Genomic DNA, 14,324 nt, shown 5'->3' on the forward strand with positions numbered 1-14,324 from the left:
GAAATTCTGCTGTGGAAGGACGCGGGAACCCACCACTAGCAATTTCCCCAAGAAAACTTTTACGTATGTATTCCGTAAAGGTCACGATCCTCAGCACTGAGGAACACGACGCACGGAGGAGGAGAAAGCCCAACTAATAATAATAAAGGGCGGATAATTCCGAGAAATCTTATGGCAAAAGGAACGAAAGGCGATTTTTCAACAGACCACATCCATGAAGAAAAAAAAACGTAGTTTAAACTCAATAGAGGATTAATCTTGACAAAAATAAAATAGTACGCTGCTTTTTCGTCCTAAATCCTTTATAGAGTCAAAATAATGAGGATTGCAGTCGTAGCTTCAGAGAGCTACATTATCTGCTAAACGAAAAGCAGTAGCTGAACATTGGAAAGCATAGGATCGAGAGGAATCGGAAGGAAGGAAATCGAGAGAAATCGGAAGGAAGGAAATCGAGAGAAATCGGAAGGAAATCGAAAGGAAGAGGAAGAGAGGAACGGGTTTACTATCAGTAGGACCTCTTGTGAGTCCGTAAATCGAAGGTACCGCCACCCTGCCTATTTCGGCCCTGAAGCAGTAATGCGTTTCGGTTTGAAGGGTGGCCGTTGTAACTATACTGAGACCTTCAAACTCATCTCTCAAGGTAGGTGGCGGCACTTAGGTTGTAGATGTCTATGGGCTCCGGTAACCACTTAGAGCCTGGTGGGCGTCAAAAAGGAATGGAGACGACCCAAGATCGAACATGAGGAATTGGTGTAAATTTCTTTCGTGTCACTGTTGCCCATGGACAAAGCATGCAGCAGTGCCATAAGCAAAGTCGCTATGTGCCGGATATTTCTAGTGCTTATATTAATTCAATACATTTTCGCTAAGTTAGCTCATCTTAAACATATAATATAAACATCGATATAATTAATACCTAGTCAGGTCATAAGTATTGTCACACAGTAAAAACTTATAGAATGCTGGCCACAAAAAAGTTTATTGAATTCGAATTACGAATTGTTCATGAAAATAAAAATGTATACTTTTAGAATTTTACTAATTTTTAAATATGGAGTGGACGCTTAAAGAAGACCGTGTTGCAGTTATTGCGTAGCATCGTTGCGGTTACGCGCCAATTCAAATTTTTAACATACTGAAAAATTTGAATATAACCAAAAAATTCGTTTATCGTACCATCAAACGATACAATGAAGACTCTAGTGTAGATGACAGGTCAAGAAATGGTCGCCCTCGTTCTGTTAGGACTCCAGCAGTGATAAAAGCTGTGAAGGCGCGAATTCAAAGAAATCCCAAACGTAAGCAGAAACTGTTGGCCCTTCAGATGGGGTTAAGCAGAACCACGGTGAAAAGGGTGTTAAATGAAGACTTAGGGCTTCGGGCATATCGAAGAAAAAGAGGACATCGTTTGAATGCTCGTCTAATGGACCTGAGACTGAAGAGATGCCGCGCTTTGTTGAAGCGGTACACGGGAAAAAAATATCGGGAAATTCTTTTTTCGGATGAAAAAATGTTTACCGTAGAAGAGAGCTACAACAAACAAAATGATAAGGTGTACGCACACAGTAGTGAAGAAGCGAGTAACCGTATTCCGCGTGTCCAACGAGGTCATTTTCCATCCTCGCTCATGGTATGGTTGGGAGTTTCTTATTGGGGCTTAACAGAGTTACATTTTTGTGAGAAAGGTGTAAAAACGAATGCAGTTGTGTATCAAAATACAGTCCTGACGAACCTTGTGGAACCTGTTTCTCATACCATGTTCAATAACAGGCACTGGGTATTCCAACAAGATTCGGCGCCAGCTCATAGAGCGAAGAGCACACAAGACTGGCTGGCGGCGCGTGAAATCGACTTCATCCGGCACGAAGACTGGCCCTCCTCCAGTCCAGATTTGAATCCGTTAGATTACAAGATATGGCAACACTTGGAGGAAAAGGCGTGCTCAAAGCCTCATCCCAATTTGGAGTCACTCAAGACATCCTTGATTAAGGCAGCCGCCGATATTGACATGGACCTCGTTCGTGCTGCGATAGACGACTGGCCGCGCAGATTGAAGGCCTGTATTCAAAATCACGGAGGTTATTTTGAATAAACTTTAGTGTCATAAGAATCTATGTTTTGTTAAGTTCATTTTGGTATATGAATGGTTACATAATGAATAAACTTGTTGCAATTATTTTACATTAAACATGTGACAGAATTTATGACCTGACTAGGTATTGAAATCATTATAAAATTACAAAAAAATATGCACATTTTATGACTATTCATTGTGTGTGTGTACAGTCATAATTGGTATGTACACTAGGAGTAATTGTACCTAAAATCATTACAATGTCATTAGTAATAATAATTTTATGGAAAACACAGCGTTAAGCATGTGTCGTTAGTATATTATTATAAGTTTATTTATACAATTGGTGTACCTAACTTCAATTTCTGTTTTTCGATTGTAAATGTAGCAAAATTATAAATTTCATGTTATATTTGCAACGGAACGTCGCAGTGTTCAAATGAGGTATTGGCGAAAAATAATCGTAGATAAGTGAACGAGCTCACAGTTCAACTGTCGTTAAGATAGCGGAGCTCACATTGCATCGTGAATTCGGTCATACAACATCCTCGTGGTCACAGTCTTAGCTGCATTGTGTTGTCCGTTAAATAGACAAACACAACTCCTTTTTTTATTGCTTTGATGGGTGGACGAGCTCACGGCCCACCTGGTGTTAAGTTTTTTTTAATATATTTGTGGGATTACTGGTTGCCCGGAGGCCTTTCCAGTTTTACCAGGCCAGGTGGGTGAGTAAGAGCTCACCCAGAGGGGTAGGATTTGTTAACAGCTACCCAAGCGCCTCCAAAGGAGACCTAACAACTCAAGAGTTGCTGCTTCGCGAATAAATCTACTACCGGATCGGAATCGCGAGCCGCTGAAAAGATCCGGCAAGAAACTCAGCGGGCTGATGTTTAGGTTAGGTGGTGTTAAGTGGTTACCGAAGCCTATATACGTCTACAACGTATATGCCGCCCCCCCTTCGAGACCAGCGTGCTAAGGTCCCCGTTTTTACAGTACAGCGGCCGCCCCATCCCTCACACCGAAACGTATTATTACAGCTTCGAGACAGACATAGGCAGAGCGCCGATTCTCACAGCACAGCACCCTGTTACAGACCGACATGAATGAACTTTAATTTACCAAGCAGATCTTCTCTCATGTCTCAAGATTTGTACCTGTATCATTCACATTTATATCGATGCGTTTCGCTGCCCACTAATCAACATATGAGCTGTGAGCAGGTCGGTCATCTTAAAATTTATAAAATGTCAGAGGGGACTAGAATCGCCTTTGCGTCTCCCATGTGACCAGTTTCAAGTCCGAAGCTAGTCATGCACCATTTTGTTTATAGTTCATCTAAATTATAGTCTTAACTTATTGTAACGCCGGTAAGAGTAACGCCATCTATCGCAGAATAGCCGAACGAATATCGAAGGATCTAGTAACATCTAGAACGCTCGAGAAGTACAACGCCATCTATTGTCAGATAGCGGAAACACATATCGAACGTACTAGACTTGTGAGGAATGTTCTGGACGATTCTGGGGATGTCGTATCGACTATAAAAGCGTTGCAGACATGGCACGAAGTCAGTCAGTAATCGGAACTACTCGAAGTGAAACAGCAAACGGATCACCGAAGCAAAGTGGAAGAAGCGAATTGAGAGTTTTAAAGGGTTCTGTGTGTTCTAACTGATAAATAAAGTTTTAAGTTGTTCTCTGGTGGAGCATTTATTTATCCGGAACCTCAGCGCGTAGCATTATTATGGTTAAGGAATAATATCGTATAATAAAAATGAAACCCGCAAAATTATGATTTGCGTAATTACTAGTGGTAAGACGCGCTGTGAGTCCGCACGGGTAGGTACCACCACACTGCCTGTTTCTGCCGTGAAGTAGTAACGCATTTCGGCTTGAAGGGTGGGGCAGCCGTTGTACTATTAAAACTGAGAACGTAGATCTTTGTCTCAAGGTGGGTGACGCCATTTTACGTTGTAGATGTCTATGGGCTTCGGTAACCACTTTAAACTAAGTGATTGGTGAGCTCGTCCATCTTTCTAAGCAATAAAAAAAAATCAGATATAGTAAAATGATAATAAAAACGCGCAATCAAGCAGCAATAGTCGTTTTAATAATATCTGACAACATAGTTGAGGCGTTCGTCAGTCATCCGTAAAGAAAATGATTGGTCCTTAACGCCTTTGCAGCGGCAAGTAAAATCATAAAACTTCATCTGGTGCGGCGGCGAGCCGAACTGCACCCTCAATGATATTTCCACTAGTGCGTCTTTTGCGGTCTTTCGTGACCCCCAGCACTAGTGTAGATTAAAATGCTATAGCTTTGCGAAAACATACTATATACAATTATTTTGTATACTGTAAAAATGACCGCGAACCCAACTTCTTTAGGTTCGTTTCGCCCACGGATCTGACAAACAGGAAATGAGGAATAAATCAGGAAAAGCGGCGGGCCGATATCGACCTGATCCGCACTAGAAAGTATTTTCGGTAGTGATGGGGCAGACAAATATAACGGGAATATCGAAAATAAAACAAGTAAACAAGTAATAAATGAAAAAAATATTTTTATTATCTTAGATTCTTAGATATTGCCTGCCTTTAAAACATCTTTTAGGGAGTATCAGAGAGAGGGACATAATTTTCTTTCTCCGCACCAGTTCAAAGTACCGCGGCAGGCCAATATGAGCTTGTTCCGCAGTGTACTAGTTTGTGAAATGAAGCGGTTTATTTAATGAAAATCTATATATTAATACGTGAAGCAAAAACTTTGTACCCCTTTTTTCGAAAATTGGGCGGACGGAGGAGTATGAAATTTCTCACACTTATAGAGAATATAGAGAAGGAGTGCACAATGCTAATATTTTTTTAAAATAATGCATAAAAGATACTTTGTTTACTGTCAATTGGGAAACTTTTGTTATTGTTTAAAGTCTGTGGTCGAATTGAAAATAGATTAATATTGTTTGTCTTTAATATAATTGATCTATAGTGCAGTTTTGGCGAATACTGTGATTATATTATCGAATTATAATAGTGTTTGACAATAAACTTATAATTTCATTTAATTATAGTCGAATTTCGACTACTGCGGGGCCACTACTTATAATAAAAATGAAAGACACCGGCTGTGAAATCACGTTTAATTAGATGATAATAATTTAAAATTACTTACAGTCTAGAAATACTTCACATATGTTTTTTTTTGTTTATTGAGTAATTTCAATATTATTACGCATACAAGTTCTACAATAATTAGCATATAAAATTAATTAACAGTTTCTTTTTCTTTTTTTATAAATAGTATAATTAATAAATAGGAAATTATAGTTCATTACTTAAAACCCTTAACAAGTTATTCAATAGCTACTTATAATTAAATAAGAAGTTAATTATAATTAAACAAGAAGAAGGTAACGAATATGAAAAATATAAATAATGTTAGTGAAAAATATTTTTTTATCGTCAGATGATGGTAAATCGTAATGGCGGCTGAATAATTACTGTAAAGGTCACAAAAAGTTACAGAAACTACAGGAAACAAATCGTTTCATTGTTATGTGATCGTAACAAGCATCGTTTCTCAAACTGCGAGATGATTATTAAAGTTTTTATATTCTATATACTTAGGTAGGTATAAAATATTTTTCATTAACACTTTCATACACATGTAATTTGACTAGAACGAGATATCATATTCAATACGGAATTACAAATCTCTCACGACATACGAATGCTTTTTATTTTTCATATTCTATGTCTATTTATCTTCTAGCTTTCTATAATTTTTAAATGAATTTTTCTTTTTTAAATTTGAATTAACCACATACTTGCCGAGCTAAGTTTCTTTTAAATTACACAATATCAACACAGTACAGCCATATTCGCTGTCAAGAATCTCTTACACGTAGCAAAACTCTTTAAGGGCCTGTATTAAATCCAGCTGTGGTGCATTGTATTCAGTTTGTTTATCGATAATTGTGTTATGATCGAAACGTGGGTTTAATCGAGTGATCATAGTGTTCGTGTCGTGGTTATAAACGTTGGAACGTTGGCCATAATGTTGGTTTCGTGTTGGCTGAGTTGTGTGGCGTGTTTGTTGTCTACCGGCCGAGACCTGTCCACAGCAGTCCCGGGTCGTGATGGTTGGCCGCCGGGTACTCACCGTCCATCTCCAAGTTCGATCTGCGGTTGTAAGATCTACGTACAACGATATTTTATACTATAGTTTTACGTTCAACATTCAATGCATCGTAGACTAATGATTGATTGACTAATGAGTTCATAAAACTAATATCTAATTGCGTTAAGTAATTAATGCGTAATTAATGCATAATTTTAATGCGTTATTAATGCTTCATTGCATTTCCAGTATCAAGAAAAAGCAAATCGTCACTGTCAAGTCAGAATCTGCTATGTGCAAAAACTCTATTTTGAATTAACGAGTAAAAACATTTTCGTATAAAATTTTATATGAAGGTGAAATTTTAAGAACTACATCAAACGAAAGCTATAGATAAATATTAAAGCTAATAGACACACAACAGTTTTTTTTATACGATAAACTATAGGGCTGTGAACTATACGAAAGTTTAAAAAGTAAAAATCTCAAAAGTGCACATAGCAGATTTTGGTTTGACAACGACGAAATACAGCAATGTAATTAAAAATGACAACATTTTGACAAGCACTGTCCTTTCGCAGTTTGATAAAAAATTATCATGGACTATACCTACGATGGATGTTACTAATGAGATTTGCGATGATGGAGGTTGATACTACGATAATTCATTCTGAGCCAGGTTTCGTGGCTTATAGTGACTATCAAGCAAGCGGCTGCCTTAAAGGCTAACATTCCTGTCTGTTTCTCACTTGGAGCATGCATTCTAGACCATACGACCATTGACTACAGGCAATGGCGTAAAGATCTAAACTCGCGTCCGGGGCGGAATACGTTTTTAGACGCCCCCTTTTTTCCTTTTTATTTACGAATTAACATTTATACAAGCTGGTGGTTTACTGGTGGTAGGACGTCTTTTGAGTCCGCACGGTTAGGTACCACCACCTCGCCTATTTCTGCCGTGAAGCAGTAATGCGTTTCGGTTTGACGGATGGGGCAGCCGTTGTAACTATAGAACTCATATCTCAAGATGGGTGGCGGCATTTACGTTGTAGATGTCTATGGGCTCCAGTAACCACTTAACACCAGGTGGGCTGTGAGCTCGTCCATCCATCTAAGTAATAAAAAATAAAATAAAATATATCCCAGAAACCAAAAATAAACAAAAATATTTAGCAATTTTTTTGTTTTGCGGAATATTTGGGCCCCTTTACATGATGGCCCCCCTTGTCTTTTCCCTCGCTACGCCACTGACTACGGGTCCCCTTACGATAGGCTGTCAGAAGGTGAGCATATTAGCGGATTAAAAGCTACTGGATTTCTTGATTCTAATATGCTGATGACTATATCATTACTAAGAGAAGAGAATGCTTGGTAACTATCAGTTGTATTGTGCCCACCTGATGTTGTTTGAAGGTCGGAACGGTCGAAGATTGTTGATTTTGCCGAAGCCACCGCCGCCGCCGCCACTACCTGTGAAAGAATGAGTAGAATAAATAAAACATCTTTTTCCTGTTTACCATTTTATTCTTGACGTCAAATAAAAAAAATGAGAATCGTTTTTTATTTAAGTACAGGTACATTTAAGCCTTACAAACAATTAGGAGCGCAGTTTCACCACTGAAATCCGCTGCTTTTGTTTGAGTTAATGCGGTAATTTAATGGCTCCTCTTCACAATCGGCCATGATGGGTCTACAAATGATCGTCCATCATCGCCGCCATGATCGGGCAACTCTCCACACAATCGTGAACGTTCATTTACTGACTCTACTGATATGTTAGGACGTTTAGGTATCGATGATGGAAATCGAGGAGATCGCGGCTGCGGCAATATTTTCAGTCAGCTCATATAGTCATTTACCTAATGTGCGCGAAAGGTAGGTACCACCACCTTGCCTATTTCTGTCGCGAAGCAGTAATGCCTTTCGGCTTGAAGAATGGGGCAGCCGTTATAACTATACTGAGACCTTAGAATTCATATCTCAAGGTGGGTGGCGTTATTTACATTGTCGATGTCTATGGGCTCCAGTAAACACACAAGGTGGGCTGTGAGCTCGTCCACCCATCTATGCAATAAATAAAAAACATACGTATAAATGAAATTCAGTATTCTTGATTCATGTAGTCCTTTGCGGGCAGTTTCTAAACCGACTCTTAATCTAAGAAAATTTTGTCTATTACCATGCGAGTACATTCAGTATGTATCACTGCAGACAATTCTTCTTCTTCTTGCATCTATTATCCTAAACGCTGAAGGTCGTGACCTCCTCTAAGAACTTTCTCCTTTTTTTTTTATTGTTTTGATGGGTGGGCGAGCTCGCAGCCCACCTGGTGTTAAGTGGTTATTGGAATCCATAGACATCTACAACGTAAATGCGCCACCCACCTTGAGAAAAGTTCTAAAGTCTCAAGTATAGTTACAACGGCTGTCCCACCCTTCAAACCGAAACGCATTACTGCTTCATGGCAGAAATAGGCAGGGTGGTGGTACCTACCCGCGCGGACTCACAAGAGGTCCTACCTCCAGTAATCCTGGATTATCCTGCGTCCCTCCTGCCTATCCTCGGCTGTGTTGATAGCATCGTGGATTGAATTGTTGAGAGTGGAGCGTATCTGGTCCGACCAGCGAATTGGACTTCTGCCTTTGGGCCTTCTTCCGCATACTTTATTACGAACAATAGGCATGTCTAAAACGATATCAAGTCTATATTTCGTAGGTTTGCCCAAAAATCCGATCAGTTCTGTTCTGTTTGAAGCACAAGCCCACGCGAGTTATACCTATCCGAAGGTTATATCCTATACTTTTACGGCACATTAAGTACACTATGGAAGCTCATAAAAGTGGAGCTTCCATTGTGTAAAGGCATTTTTTTTTAAATGTTCTGGTTGGGCAAACTCGCCCACGTTCTATACAGGTGTACCGTGTAACTTGTTTGAATATTTACGTCAATTTATAAAGATACATATATATTTTATAAAGAATGATAGATGTCCATATTTCATGAAATCTTTTTATACTTCATCCTACCGGAGACTAAAGGGAAGACTCTTTACGAAATCGAGAGCCAAGCACGTGGGTCCGGGACCACTGATCTTGGTGCTGAAGGAAGTCCTCAACAAGATCATCTCTGCGTTGTACAAGCCTGCCAAACTCCTGAAGGACTGGGAGACCGAGGGTCCCCCCGAGGAAATTCACCCAAATATTGATAAGAATTAAATTTGATATTTTCTTTAGGTAACTAAAGCTGGGTATGACGAGTAGACGGTGATGTGAGGAGGAGGCGTACTGAAAAGACTTTTATGGACTGCATACTAGAAGATTTGCGAGAGAAGGGTGTGAGTTCAGAGATGAATGGGAAAAGAGGACATGCTACGACCATACATCGTAGGACATTCCGATAGAGGCACCCGTCACGTGCGGACGTGCTCATCGTCCACTCGATCGCCCGGTCTTTGTTCGCCCGGCTTTTGTTAGCCCGGCCATTGTTCGTGCGGCCTGTGTTCGTGATACATCTGCCGACCAAGTGTGTTTCCTGGAAGCTTTTATTTGTTTTGTTTTAGTTATTTTTGTGTTCGTGGAACATTTGCCGACAAAGTGGTTTCCTGCAAGTATTTATTTGTTTTGTTTCTTTTCGTAATTTCTGTTTTGTTGTGCTTTTTCTTTGTCCTGTAGTAATCGCGCCGCATTGCCACCTGTGTTCAATAGAACCGCTCAGGTCCAAGAAGTTGGGGCCTCGCCGCAAGGCGAGTGTTTTCAAGACCCGGGGCCGCCCCACCTGGGTACTCAGCGATCATGGACGCTGTATTCGCGGAATTCCTCCGACTTCGCCACCTACAGCTCGCCTCGGAGTTTCTGGCCTTCAAGGCCAATCACACTGCGAGCCCTCTCGAGGACTCCGCCGCGCTCGCTGCTCCTGCGTCGCCTGTACCTGCGTGCAGAGCTTCTGCATTGAGCACCGCAGCCTCTGTCGTGCCTGCCGCTCCCGTGTCGCCTATACTGGCGAGAAAAGCTGCTGCGTCGTCCGCCGTGACCATCGTTTCAGCTGAGCGATCATCCGCGGCCTCCGTCGCGCCCTCTAAAACACCTACACTTGCTCGTAGGTCGCCTGCACCCGCCTCCTCGTGCTCCGACTCTGACTCGGACATGGAGGTCGACCTCGCCCCCGCCTCATCGACGGATGGATTCACCCTGGTACAGAAGGGTAAGAAGCGTGCCGCGGAGTCTCGAGCTCCCGCGGCCGCTAAAATTAGCAAAGCCGTGAACGCGTCGCGCCCCCGCCCTCAGACTCCCGTTGCGCCCCCAGCCCGTGCCACTCCGTCGCCGCGTCCGGTGGCACAAAATAAAACCCAGACCCCTCCCCCGGTTATCCTTCAGGAGAAGGCAGCTTGGGATCGAGTTTGCCTAGCCCTTAAGGCCAAAAATATAAATTTCACGAATGCCCGTAACCTCGCGAACGGCATTCAAATTAAGGTTCAAACACCCGACGACCATAGGGCCCTCTCTTCTTACCTCCGTAAGGAGCGTATAAGTTTCCATACGTATACGCTCCAGGAGGAGCGCGAACTCCGCGTTGTAATACGCGGAATCCCTAAAGAGTTAGATGTAGAGCTCGTAAAAGCCGACCTGTTAGAACAAGGCCTACCAGTGAATTCTGTGCACCGTATGCACACCGGTCGCGGTAGGGAGCCATATAATATGGTTCTAGTCGCTCTCCAGCCTACCCCCGAGGGTAAGAAAATCTTTAACACACAGACCGTCTGTAGGCTCTCTGGTATCGCTGTCGAAGCCCCCCATAAAAAAGGCACTCCTAGCCAGTGCCATAACTGTCAATTGTACGGGCACTCTTCCCGTAACTGTCACGCGCGCCCCCGATGTGTTAAGTGTTTGGGCGATCACGCCACGGCCCTCTGCGCTCGCGACCAAAAAACCGCGACGGAACCGCCTAGCTGCGTCCTGTGTCGAACACAGGGTCACCCCGCGAATTACCGTGGTTGCCCCCGAGCCCCTAAAATAAATCGCCGCGTCGCCCGCCAAAACCGCCTCCGAGCTTCCGGCCCAGACATCAAAGCCTCGGCACCCTCTGCGTCGCAGGCTAAGCCAGCGTTCGTTCCGGCGGCGGTGCCCAGTGTCTCGGCCTGGGCAAAACCGCTGCCGTACACGAACACGGCTACAACTCCCTCCTCCGCGATTCGTCCCGCCCCTGCGACTCGTCCCTCTCCCGCGACTTGGCCTCCGACCGCGTCCGACAATCTCGCTTTAGCGATCGACTTCTTTCAGTCGATCAACTTTGAGCGCGTTAACGCTTTGGGCGACGCCATTCGCGCTGCCTCCACTGCACAACACTTTATCGCCGTTGTGCAGGAATACGCCGACGTATACGCGTCATTAAATACGTACGTCCTCCCCTCACTCCGCCGGTAATCAATGGCGTATATAAGTAGAATAAAGCCCCTATCCGTAACGATAGGATTTTTTAACGCTTACGGTCTCGCAAATCAACGTGATCAGGTTTCTGACTTTTTGCGTGACCATCAAATTGATATCTTTTTAGTGCAGGAGACCCTACTTAAGCCCGCGCGCCGTGACCCTAAAATCGCGAACTATAACATGGTCAGGAACGACAGGCTCTCTGCCCGTGGTGGTGGTACCGTCATTTACTATAGAAGAGCCCTGCATTGCGTCCCGCTCGATCCTCCCGCGCTCGCTAATATCGAAGCATCAGTGTGCCGAATCTCACTGACGGGACACGCGCCGATCGTTATCGCGTCCGTTTATCTTCCACCGGATAAGATCGTTCTAAGCAGTGATATCGAGGCGCTGCTCGGTATGGGGAGCTCTGTCATTCTGGCGGGCGACCTAAATTGTAAACACATCAGGTGGAACTCACACACCACAACCCCGAATGGCAGGCGGCTTGACGCGTTAGTCGATGATCTCGCCTTCGATATCGTCGCTCCGCTAACCCCGACTCACTACCCGCTAAATATCGCGCATCGCCCGGATATACTCGACATAGCGTTATTAAAAAACGTAACTCTGCGCTTACACTCGATCGAAGTAGTTTCAGAGTTAGATTCAGACCACCGTCCCGTCGTTATGAAGCTCGGTCGCGCTCCCGATTCCGTTCCCGTCACGAGGACTGTGGTGGATTGGCACACGCTGGGCATCAGCCTGGCTGAATCTGATCCACCATCGCTCCCGTTTAACCCGGACTCAATCCCGTCTCCTCAGGATACCGCTGAAGCCATAGACATCTTAACGTCACACATCACCTCGACATTAGATAGGTCATCGAAACAAGTTGTAGCGGAGGACTTCCTTCACCGCTTCAAATTGTCCGACGATATTAGGGAACTCCTTAGAGCTAAGAACGCCTCGATACGCGCCTATGACAGGTATCCTACCGCGGAAAATCGTATTCGAATGCGTGCCCTACAACGCGACGTAAAGTCTCGCATCGCCGAAGTCCGAGATGTCAGATGGTCTGATTTCTTAGAAGGACTCGCGCCCTCCCAAAGGTCTTACTACCGCTTAGCTCGTACTCTCAAATCGGATACGGTAGTAACTATGCCCCCCCTCGTAGGCCCTTCAGGCCGACTCACGGCGTTCGATGATGACGAAAAAGCAGAGCTGCTGGCCGATACATTGCAAACCCAGTGTACGCCCAGCACTCAATCCGTGGACCCTGTTCATGTAGAATTAGTAGACAGTGAGGTAGAACGCAGAGCCTCCTTGCCACCATCGGATGCGTTACCACCCGTCACCCCGATAGAAGTTAAAGACTTGATCAAAGACCTACGTCCTCGCAAGGCTCCCGGTTCCGACTATATATCTAACCGCGTTATTAAACTTCTACCCGTCCAACTCATCGTGATGTTGGCATCTATTTTCAATGCCGCTATGGCGAACTGTATCTTTCCCGCGGTATGGAAAGAAGCGGACGTTATCGGCATACATAAACCCGGTAAACCAAAAAATCATCCGACGAGCTACCGCCCGATTAGCCTCCTCATGTCTCTAGGCAAACTGTATGAGCGTCTGCTCTACAAACGCCTCAGAGACTTCGTCTCATCCACGGGCATTCTCATCGATGAACAATTCGGATTCCGTACAAATCACTCATGCGTTCAACAGGTGCACCGCCTCACGGAGCACATTCTTGTGGGGCTTAATCGACCAAAACCGTTATACACGGGAGCTCTCTTCTTCGACGTCGCAAAAGCGTTCGACAAAGTCTGGCACAATGGTTTGATTTTCAAACTATTCAACATGGGCGTGCCGGATAGTCTCGTGCTCATCATACGGGACTTCTTGTCGAACCGCTCTTTTCGATATCGAGTCGAGGGAACCCGCTCCTCCCCACGACCTCTCACAGCTGGAGTCCCGCAAGGCTCTGTCCTCTCACCCCTCCTATTTAGCTTATTCGTCAACGATATTCCCCGGTCGCCGCCGACCCATTTAGCTTTATTCGCCGACGACACGACTGTTTACTATTCTAGTAGAAATAAGTCCCTAATCGCGAAGAAGCTTCAGAGCGCAGCCCTAGCCCTAGGACAGTGGTTCCGAAAATGGCGCATAGACATCAACCCAGCGAAAAGTACTGCGGTGCTATTTCAGAGGGGAAGCTCCACACGGATTTCCTCCCGGATTAGGAGGAGGAATCTCACACCCCCGATTACTCTCTTTAGACAACCCATACCCTGGGCCAAGAAGGTCAAGTACCTGGGCGTTACCCTGGATGCATCGATGACATTCCGCCCGCATATAAAATCAGTCCGTGACCGTGCCGCGTTTATTCTCGGTAGACTCTACCCCATGATCTGTAAGCGGAGTAAAATGTCCCTTCGGAACAAGGTGACACTTTACAAAACTTGCATAAGGCCCGTCATGACTTACGCGAGTGTGGTGTTCGCTCACGCGGCCCGCACACACATAGACACCCTCCAATCCCTACAATCCCGCTTTTGCAGGTTAGCTGTCGGGGCTCCGTGGTTCGTGAGGAACGTTGACCTACACGACGACCTGGGCCTCGAATCAATTCGGAAATACATGAAGTCAGCGTCAGAACGATACTTCGATAAGGCTATGCGTCATGACAATCGCCTTATCGTTGCCGCCGCTGACTACTCCCCG

At 44.2% G+C, this 14,324-nt stretch overlaps 1 protein-coding gene across 2 annotated transcripts in view; it reads right to left on the reverse strand.

The window, feature by feature from the left end:
- Positions 1-5,198: 5,198 nt before the first annotated feature.
- The window catches only part of LOC101743266 (uncharacterized), a 50,030-nt gene continuing 40,904 nt past the window's right edge, over positions 5,199-14,324 (reverse strand). Inside the window, exons 5-6 of one of the 2 annotated variants that reach the window (XM_004928085.5) lie at positions 7,590-7,662; positions 5,199-6,269 (exon numbers count right to left, since the gene is read on the reverse strand). In XM_004928085.5, coding sequence (XP_004928142.1) covers positions 6,173-6,269; positions 7,590-7,662 — 170 coding nt within the window. In that variant the 3' untranslated portion in view covers positions 5,199-6,172. The remainder of the gene's footprint in view (positions 6,270-7,589; positions 7,663-14,324) is intronic. The other variant, XM_062673584.1, reaches the window with a different exon arrangement.

Source organism: Bombyx mori, chromosome 18, assembly GCF_030269925.1.
Source record: "Bombyx mori chromosome 18, ASM3026992v2".
Lineage (NCBI taxonomy): Eukaryota > Metazoa > Arthropoda > Insecta > Lepidoptera > Bombycidae > Bombyx > Bombyx mori.